The 10688-nt window shown below is 40.8% G+C and overlaps 1 protein-coding gene across 1 annotated transcript in view; it reads right to left on the bottom strand.

The window, feature by feature from the left end:
• The window catches only part of si:dkey-288a3.2 (protein phosphatase 1 regulatory subunit 37), a 72566-nt gene continuing 61878 nt past the window's right edge, over nt 1-10688 (bottom strand). Inside the window, exon 11 of the mRNA XM_036592649.1 lies at nt 1-168. Within this exon, the coding sequence (XP_036448542.1) occupies nt 1-168 (168 nt within the window). The remainder of the gene's footprint in view (nt 169-10688) is intronic.

Genomic DNA, 10688 nt, shown 5'->3' with positions numbered 1-10688 from the left:
CTAGTCAGCTGTTTGGGTGGCGGCGCCGGGGGCCGAAGGGAGGGGAGCCGTCGTCTCCTCTTCGTCACGTGGAGAAACAGAAGCCGAGGAGGCTGCCGTCGCGTTCGCCACACACAGCTCAGAGATCCGGCTCAGGAGGGTCTTCTGGATTTCGATCAGGAACTCGTCCTGTGAGCAACAGTAAACACAGTGTAGACATTTAAAGGGACAGTTCGGCAATAAATTAAAGTTGCACAAGTTACCCCGCATCGAAATGTAGTGGATTAGCCAGGGCATGTTTGGTGTCGGACGTTTGCTTCCTTAGTTTTACACTGGAGGTCCCATTAGCACCATGGGAACAGCATGATTAAATCATCACACATTTGCTTGTCGTGGCGTAGAGTGACACCAATCACCCATACCCGACTATTTGTTAAACATATTTATCAAGCCTTACATACCACTTACATCCAGCAAGTATTCTACCCCAGGTTTTCAAAGAAGACTCAGATGCTGGGTTCACTTGGAGAAAAAGCCTTCAATTTTTATTACAGGCAAAGTGAATTCAGCCTGGCCATTAGGCTCTGGACCCAAATGCGAATACAATGTACCAAGTTCCATGTTTTTAAACACTTTTCAGAGATGAGGTGATCCCCTCTTTCTCTCCTGATGTGTCATAACCTGTTTTGCCCATTATTAAATTCACTTTTTGGACCCAATTAAATTCGACCCATTAAAAAGGTCTAGTTGTCTTTGTAGAATATTATCATTAAAAAGGGCGAGCTGCATCTTTGGTACCCAGCACCTCCCTTGGTGCTTATCAAACACCTGTTTATACACTGGCCTACTATGGCTTAAGGTTCAAAGGGTCCACTTTAAGGCCTCTGCTGCTTAGAAAAATCTCAGGGGCTTTACTGTCTTATGTATACTTTCCAATGTCCTATATATATATACCTCTTATTAATGCTGTTCTCTTTAATCATCATGTTTGATTATTGTTAGAGATTTTCATTTTATTCCACCATGCTTGAAACTGTGAGTTGCAAAGTAATCTCTAATTGGTTTGATTATGTGTATGATACACTGTTATCTATAAACATGGATAAAAGTATGGACAGAATTAAGGCTTCAAGAGGCAAGCACGGGAAACGGAGGAATCAACCCTGCCTGGAATGAGGGGAGCATCAATAAGACTCTTATAATAGTTCATTCTTCTTTCAGAAAGAGACACTTTTAACACTTCTTGTGAAACTGGTTCTGTTTGCAACTGTAACCATAATCAAAGTAATAAAGTCTTATGAAAATCAGAAATTATATTTCTGATAAAAAAAACAGTATATATATATATATATATATATATATATATATATATATATATAGTTATAAATGTTTCTATTATTGGGTTTAATTACATGACCATGTTCATAGATAATCGTGTGTCACACAGTGTCACAAACCACATGAGAAAGTCTATTAGAAATACTGAACAACTTTCTCTGGATAAGAGCGTCTGCTAAATGATGTAAATGTAAATGTAATGCTAAATTAATGGTTTAATGTATAATACCAATTCATTTCAACATGATCATTTTCCAACCTTTCTTTATGCTTTAAACTTAAATAGGTTGCTTTTTTACTGTTCCTTTAAAAAGTTATACACTTCAATAACCTCTGTTTTGATTGGCTGACTTAATAAACACTCACAGGTCGAATGGGTGAATACATGTAAATGTGTTTGTTTTTCATTAAATCACAGAAAAAATGATTTATATTTATAATTTATATTGGGCAGCTTATTTTCCATGTATGGAGTGAACTTTTTCATTGTTTACATACTACATTAATCTCTTTTGTTTCAAAAACAAGTAAGGAAAATTTGGTTTTCCACATTTAAGTGAGCACTTTGCACAAAGCTAAACAGGTGACCATAAGATTCTGTTACTTGTTAGCTACATTAGCCTTGTAGATTCAATGCAAACTAAAGAAGCAAACTTCAGACACCAAATACTGACTTACTGCATTTGGTGTAAAGATAAAACTGTTCATTTCATTTTGTATCAAACTGTTTTAACACGCTGCCTCCTTATCATATTATTCTATTTCTTCATTAACTCAGCGGACTTAACTTCATGGTTACTGCGGGAGTACTTCATAAGCAAAAGAAAAACAGCGAGAGTGGAAACACAGATGCTTCTGGCTTGCATGTTGAATGTGAAGAAGAATGAGGGAAAAACAGGGGGGGAAAAAAAAACTCCTCGGTGGGGAATCTGGTGGGTGGGTAGCTGGCTGGCGGACAGCGTTAGCGACACACGGTTCCCTCCTCATAAATTATCACCAGGGATGATGAGGCCTCCGAAGCCACCGGTGTGATTTCGGTGGGCGGTGGGGATGGACCCCGCCTGGAAGTGGCGCTGTCCCACGATGCCGAGCGGCCGACCCCAGCGGAGCGGCAGCCTGTCTGCAGCAGAGCAGTTAATAAAGAGATTGATTATCGGCCTGTCAGGAAGTGACAGTTGGACAGGGCCGCGCACCGTGAGTGACAGAGGGCACGCTCCGCTCACAGCAGCCGCGGGCTCCAACAGCAGTGTGTGTGCCACCACAACACACACACGCGTGCGTGCACGCATCCCCACACGCCTGCACGCTGCCAACACGGCTGCAGGGGGGAGGGGCCCTGCCGCCAGCACAGCCAACGCCTTCTGGAGCAGCGGCTCTGGGGCTACATACAGACACCGCCACTGCCAGAGTCAGAGTTCAGCACAGACACAGAACTGAGAGAGAACTTCAGCTCAACTCAGAGAGCACACACACACACACACACACACACACACACACGCACACGCACACGCACACACACACACACACACGTACACTCTTAGGACAGGCATCATAAACACTCACACATATATACATCTTTCAGTACTGAGGAAAAAAGTGTGCATACTATAAAACACTGGCCGTGGCTTTAAATGTGGCACTGTCATAGGATGCCAACTTTGCCACAAGTCAGTTCGTGGAATATTCTGCCCTGCTAGATCTGCCACAGTCAATCGTAAGTGCTATTATTGTAAAATTAAAGCATCTAGCAGCAACAACAGCTCAGCCACAAAGCTGTAGACCACTCAAACTCACAGAGCGGAGCTGTCGAGTGCTGAAATGTGCTCTCTGCTCCTCTGTTGCATCACTACAGAGTTCAACACTGCCTCTGGAAGCAACATCAGCACAAGAACTGCACATCAGCAGCTTCATGAAATGGGGTCTATGGCCAAGCAGCTGCACACAAGCCTAAGATCACTAAGTGCAATGCCAAGTGTCGGCTGGAGTGGTGTAAAGCACACCATCACTGGACTCTGGAGCAGTGGAAGCATATTCTCTGGAGTGATGAATCACGCTTTACTATCTGGCAGTCTGATGGATAAATGCTAGAGGAACACTACATACCAGAATGCACAGAGTCAGTAGCTTGGTGGTGGAGGGATAATGATCCGAGGCTGTTTTTCAGGGTTTTGCGCTTAGTTCAAGTGAACATTAAAACATTTTTTTGGAAGGATTGGAGGCTGTTATAACTGCAAACTGGGGGCAACTTCATATTAACAGAATGGGATGTCCAATATAGGTGTCATCGTCAGGTGCCAATATATATAGTCTGTGCAGAGCTGTATAGATTTTTATTCATTTATTTGTTATGCATACAGTTTATTGTACAACACTGGAGTAGTTTGGGTTTGCACTGCCGTGCAAACAGTGAGTCAGAGATCCATGAGCTCCTTTCTTCCATGCATTTATGGATAGACACAACATTCAAAATCGCAAAAATGGTTAATTTAATTGTTTACAAACTCTTTTTTTTTCAATCCTGACACTCAAGATTTATTTATGCAGCACTTTTTATAATGAGCGTTGTGACAAAGCAGATTTACGGAAAACCTGGGTCATGGCAAAAGCAATATGAATAAAGAATAAGATTTGACAATTAATATACAAAAGTTAACATAGAAAAAAAGAACATTAATCAGACAGAAGTATTTAAATTTGACCACTGATAACCGATGACTACTATTAAAGGCCTATCAGAACAGTGAGAAACAAATGCATGAAAATCAGCCACTGTTACTGACAACGACTACTACGTTTGTAATCCTTTCCGAATACTTAGGCCTCATTTTGAAGCCATAGTTTGTCTTTTACAAAGTGAATAATAGCCTACTGAGCTGCTGAAACGCTGCTGGTTTCACAGAGCTGACGTCAGCGAGGTCAGAGAACGCGCCGTGCTACTACTACGCTAGACTAGCACATCATACGGATGTTTATCAGAATCAACATCCACTACAGTTTTCAATCACAGTGTGTCTATTTTTATCTTAAATCATATCAGCATGTCTGTGACTGACTGACTGACAGAGACTCCAGCACAGCGGTGTCACATGGTGGTAACAATAGAAACATATGAAAATAAACCAAAATTGTTAATTAATTATGGAACTGACCAATCGCATTGTGCTCAACTGGTGTGTGATGTTTTTCTTCTCCCTGACTTGTAAGGCATCATGGAATATCAAATATAAGTGGGTATCTGTAAAACTCATCTTTAGAGGTCAGTATACGGAAACAGCCTGGTAAAAAAAAAGAAATATACAGTGTGTACAGACATGAATGCCTGACTACAGCACTGACACTGTTATACAGCGTTCAAATGTTTGGAAACAATGTTTCTTCAATATGAAACCAATTTTTTGAAGAGACATGTACAAAATGATCATTGTTAGATGTAATGCGGTACGAAGTTACTCAAGGAGAAAAACGGTCAACATGAAACTAAATTAAAACCAAATTAATTTTGGTTAACAGCATATTTCAACCAGTCTTATTAAGAGAGTAAGAAACTCATTTTTCAGAGTAAACGTGTTGAGTTTTTCACAAGGCAGCCTGGCTTTACTTTCCAAACAGTCTCTACCTGAGGTGAGGCTGAGCTGAACTGAGCTGAAACACATCCAGAGAAATGAGTATATAAGAGGCAGTTATCATTCTCGCTGACCAAGAGGGCACTTGTACAGTCTGAGGGCAAAGGGCCAGGAGATAGACCTCCTGGGGTCTATTAGTGCACGTGCTGGTTTAACAGTAACATGATTACTTTTTCCTGTAATGTAGTGAAACGAATTACAGTTTAAATTCTTATAATAACATTACAGTTAATGAATTACTAAGAATTACATTACTTGTATTACTCATACGTCTTTAAGAGACCTAAATAAATTACGTGTGATTCACTTAAAGTAATCAGAAATCAGAATTTCTTCTTGAGTGAAGTATTACCAGTGAAAGAGGAAATAATTGTGGGCGGCACATGATTTTATTCTTCAGTATTCAATTGGATTGTAAAACGTTGGTGTTCCAAAATGCATTACTATCACATTTGATGTGTATTTTCTATAGTTTCTAAAACATGATTCATTATTTATAACTCTTAACAGAGTATCAGTAACATATCAACATATCAGTGAAGTATCAGTAGTGAAGCATCTGAACATATTGAAGTAAATATCTTGTAGATGTTCTGTTGTTACATTACTTACATTAAATAGATTTATTGTTAATATGTTACTTCCATTACCCAAAACCTAATCCTAACCCTGGCCCTAATCCTAACCCTAACCTTAACCTCAACCCAAAACCTAATCCTAACCCTCATATGTGTTTGACATGTTACTGAGAGTCTGCAGAGTGTTTGTTTCATCTAAAAAGGACCATTAAAATAAAGTGTCACCAAAAAAGGTATCCAAAAAAAGTGAGTCAGAATATTTATATAACTAAAATAAGACATAAGTGATTATTTTACAACCAGTTCGAAAACCCGAAGTAAAAGAAAAAAACAAGACAAGACAAAAAGGAGTTTGACCGCAGCAGCGCAGCAGGCTAACCAGCGGCGTAGCTGACATGCATATATGTGCAGCTGGGAATGGCGGTGATGACAGTTCTCACTTGATGACAAGTCAAACTGGTTACTTTTGTTTTTGACAGTGTATTAAATATTTTTGGACACAAAAATGAAGCAACTTTAGGGTGACACTGTCTAAGCATTTGAACATCATGAGTTCACTGTAAGTTTAAACCCAAGCGATGCCACAGCCATCCGTAAGTGAAACGCCTGTTAGGAGGGGGGGAAAGACTCACAGCTAGTGAGGAAAATAAGTAAATGAAATTTAAAATATAATGATAACTGAACTAAGAAGCTGATTGGGTGAACTCTAGCACATTTAAGTTGAGTTAACTAACAGCTGTGTAGTAAGTTTTGAATTTTAAGTTGAGCTGACTGCGCTCAGTTATTTTGATGATTTCAGGGATGAGGGTTACATTGTTTGGATTGATTTGTGGTGTTTTCTTTATGACCTTATAGCGTGACACTCCGGCGTCTGCTGGGCTCGTTTGATTGTGGGACCATATGGATTAGCAACAGTACACATTAAAGAGACAGGAATGGGGGGGGAGGTGTTTGGAATTCTCCTAATTAATGATTTAACACCTCACAGGTACACGTACGCATCCCCTCTCTCACTTGGTTCGGCCCTGCTTTGTCTGTCCCCTCGGCTGAAAGGCTGTCTGCGCGTTACGATGCTGCGCCGGCTGACTTTGTTTGAAGTCACGCTTGTCTGTCTCCTCGGTGGCGCGCTTGTCCCCCTTTTTTAATGAAACATAAGCGTTAATAGCGTCACCAGGAGAAGCGGGTGATAAAAGCCGATCCGGAGAGCATGCCTGTTTCCTGTGAGCGCACTGTTCAAACAGCACATTGTTCAAAGACAATGCATGCAAAAAAGACGCACGGGGAGGGTTCTGGGAGGTGGAGGGGGGGTAGAGGGAGCTGCACCCTGTCTTCAGCAAGATCAAAACAACTCCCAGGTAAAATATACAACGAAAGGTCTCCTGATCTGACCAGCATTACAGATGAGAGAGGGGGGAGCTGTCTCTCTGACATGTTAGAGAGCACGAGAGACGGAGAGAACAAGAGAGAAGAAAAGAAAGAGAGAGAGAGAGGTTGAACCATCAGACCTTTGCAAAAGTTTGCAGCGAAACATTCCCAGTAACACAGTGTTCGGGCCTCATGAATGGATTCATGCTACTTTCTACATGCATTACTAATGTCAAATGAACGCCCGGCTGAACAGATATTTACCTGTTTTACACAGAGCATGAGAAACAACCTCCAAAGAGGATGTGGAGAAAGACATTTTCAGTCCATGAACTTAGAGCATATTGTAAAGTGCGCAGTTTTACTTTACCTATTACTCCGAATATGCTGAGAGACGTCTCTTTAAAGGAGAAGCTCAGTACAAAATCAAATTTATTACCTCTTATTATCAATTGTGGTCCATCACTCATGACATGTTGAGTGTCTGAAGTTTGCTTCTTTACTTTTACTTTACTTTTCTATGAAGCTTAAGGAGCCCTGCCGGTGACCTCCTGTATATCGCTGTCGTCGGAAGAAAACCTCGTATCTCCAAAATGGTAACTTTACAGGAGAAGGGAAAAACAGACTTTACTTTTAATGTAAGTCAATGGAACCAGACATTTTTCCAAGTCATTTTGGGCCGTTTCTTTTGGTCCATTCTTCATGAAATTTACACACAATGTAAAGGGCAACAGGCACTTTCAAACTGTGTCAAAAACTCGAAAACGACAAAAATGGAGATACAAGGTTTTCTTCTGACAGCAGCAATAAATAAAAATAGCACGTGGCCAGACTTGGAAATCCTAATGCATGGCCATGACTTAGTAAGGCATAGGAATGAGATAATTAAGCCTTGACCACAGCTTAGTAAGGCATGATCTCGTTCCCATGCCTAACTAAGTTGTGGCCACAACTTAGTAAGGCTTTGGAACAAGATAAGTTGTGGCCACAACCTAGTAAGGCGTGGGAACGAGATCATGCCTTATTAAGCTGTGGTCAAGGCTTAATTATCTCATTCCTATGCCTTACTAAGTCATGGCCACGCATTAGGATTCTCATTCAGGGCTCCGTAGAAGCTAATGTAGCTAACAAGTAATGGAATCTGATGGGCACCTGTTTAGCATAGCGCAGTTAGCATGCCTGAATCGTCACACATTTGCCTCAAACTGTGCTGAGCTGTACTCTTTTCTAAAAACGTTGTTTCATTTATTCGATATGGAAAGAACACGATCCAACAACGATTTGATTTTGGTTGGTTCTGGAGATTTTTATTCAGTTTGTGTCACGAGCTTCCATTTTGAACAAGAAAACACATGAATAGGAATCTGTCTCATCAGTCGCACCTCACTGTTACCCTGATCAAACCAAAAAATAAGTGCATACTGAATGTAAAGAGAACATCAAATAGTAAATTAACAAAAGAAGAGTCTTACATTCTGTTATGTAAACTTACCTGATGTTCAAGGAACTAAAATGTTTGTTACTTTAGTAAGTATTTTAGTGGATTAAACATTTTTAGACACATAAATCTAAGCAACTTTAGGCTGACTCAACTGTCTAAGCATTTGCCATAACCAGATCACGAGTGCAAACTGCAGAGATGCCACAGTCGTCCGTAAGTGGGATCCCAAAAGAAAGAAATGCCTGGTGGGACAATAAAAATTTCCAACTAACGGAGGACAAAAAAAACCTACCATGTAACAAACTAACATTCTGAACAAGAGAACACATGAACACAAGTCACACATCAGCCGCTCTGTATCGTTACTCTGATTAAATAAAACAACAAGAAGTGTTTAGTGATCTGAATTCTGTCCTGAATGAGGGAAAAACACTGAACATCCAACAAGAAAGGAAGACTTCTGCATCTTTTATACAGTGATAGGAAGCACAGAAATCTCTGGTTCTACAGTGATTTTACTCTTGCCAAGGGGGTCGAAAGTACTCCGGTGAGCAGGTTATGTGGTTAAGTAGTCTAAAATAGACATGCTTATGTGGTTTCTGACCCTGTATGACTGTGATCTCTAAAAATAGACAAAAATACAGACTAAATTCAGACTTCAAGTTGGCTGCTACTACCCTTTTTTAGCTATGTGACATACATTTCACCCTTTTTTATAGATAACAGAGCTTCATACAGTGTCGGAAACCATATAAACAAAGCAGAACCACAGACTAAATTCAGGTTATCTTTAAAAATGGACACAAAATCTTAAATCTTGAATTTTGTTTGTTCTGTTGTTCCTTTTAATAGATAAAAGTCTGTCAGAAACCACATAAGCCTGTCTAAAAGTCAGAATTTTGCCAGTTTATGTAGATAACAGCAAGTCATGCAATGTTTCTTTAAAATGTAGCTCACGCCAGTATATCTGCAGCAATCTGAAATGTTCTAAAGCGTTCTGAAACGTGCCTTTTGTCTCGTCCCGGCAAGAAAAAGAAGTCTTTTTCGCACTTCGCTGGGCTTTACGTTGATCGATACAGACGGCACCGAGAAGAATATCTACGAGGAGGGACGGGGACGTCTATCTAAGATGAGGAGGAGGAGGAGGAGGAGGAGGAGGAGAGCATTTCGCAGCGGAGGAAAGGAGAAGAGGAGCGAGAGAAGGCAACGCAGATGGACAAGAGGCTTTGTGGCGTGGGCTCCTGCTGGCACGGTGCCCACCAGCACAGACTCCCTTTGTTTGCCAGGCTACTAAACTAATAGAGATAAAAGCAGGTTCCTGCTGGCCCTGAATTATAAAGTCATTAACGAATACAAATAAGGCAGAGCGCGGAGGGCCGGCGAGCGGGCCCCTCTCAGCCCAGCTGAGCGCCGAGGAGGGCGCTGAATTTCGGAGGATTTTCCTGCAGGTCGGAGGTCTACGAGTGCCGCTGGCCTTTGTGCAAACAGCACAGCCGGCGCCAATCACTCACCGCTGATTCTGAGTGAGTGCGTGTGTGCTGGCTGGTCCATTATGATCCATACATATTTATTCCTGTAAAGGGGGATAAACTATAAATGATGCATTCCATCATCAGGGATTATTTATTTATTTAATTATTTATTCATTTTCACACCGTCACACCGTGCGCACCATTGTTTGAGTGTTATTAGCATGGATGTATGTGTTTGCCTATTGTGTTTTTTTCCTTTTTTCGTCCTGTCTTCCAAGCTCCTACTTTCATTCTTGCTATCTTTTCATCCTCAGTACCTCCTCTGTGTCATCTCAACATTATTTAAGGTAGCCGTTTTTTGCACGATGGCAGTGAAAATCAGAGTGGTGTAAGTTGCGCTCCCGGAGCACGGGGCTTGGCAGCTGAACTAGCTCATTTGTTAGCGCTGCATACCCTTAGACAGCCTTATAAATGGAGGCACTATCCAATTATTACAGGGGATAAAACTAGAGCTCCGGCAAAGCACAGCGGAATCTGTTACCCGTGTGTGCATGTGTGTGTTTGTTTTCATACCTTTTCAGGACAAAAATGTTGTGACTTCTGGTTACTCACATATATACAATATATGTGGAACACATAATTATTACACATATGAGGTACTTACTAAGGATGCAGAATCATGTCAGAATCACTTCAGTATTAGCAGATAATTGCTTAAAAATAAATTATCAGCATCAGACAGATGTTTAGATTCAAACCAACATTTGATGGTGTATTTACTCCAGAAGAGCAGAATGCTTAGGTGATGCTGTGATCCATGTCCCAGTTTATGTATCAGCAGATACTTTTACAAAAAATATCAGGTATCAGCATCGGCCCATAATTCCCATAT

Source organism: Colossoma macropomum, unplaced genomic scaffold, assembly GCF_904425465.1.
Source record: "Colossoma macropomum unplaced genomic scaffold, Colossoma_macropomum, whole genome shotgun sequence".
NCBI classification, from domain to species: Eukaryota; Metazoa; Chordata; class Actinopteri; order Characiformes; family Serrasalmidae; genus Colossoma; species Colossoma macropomum.
This window is presented reverse-complemented; position numbering and strand designations above follow the sequence as displayed.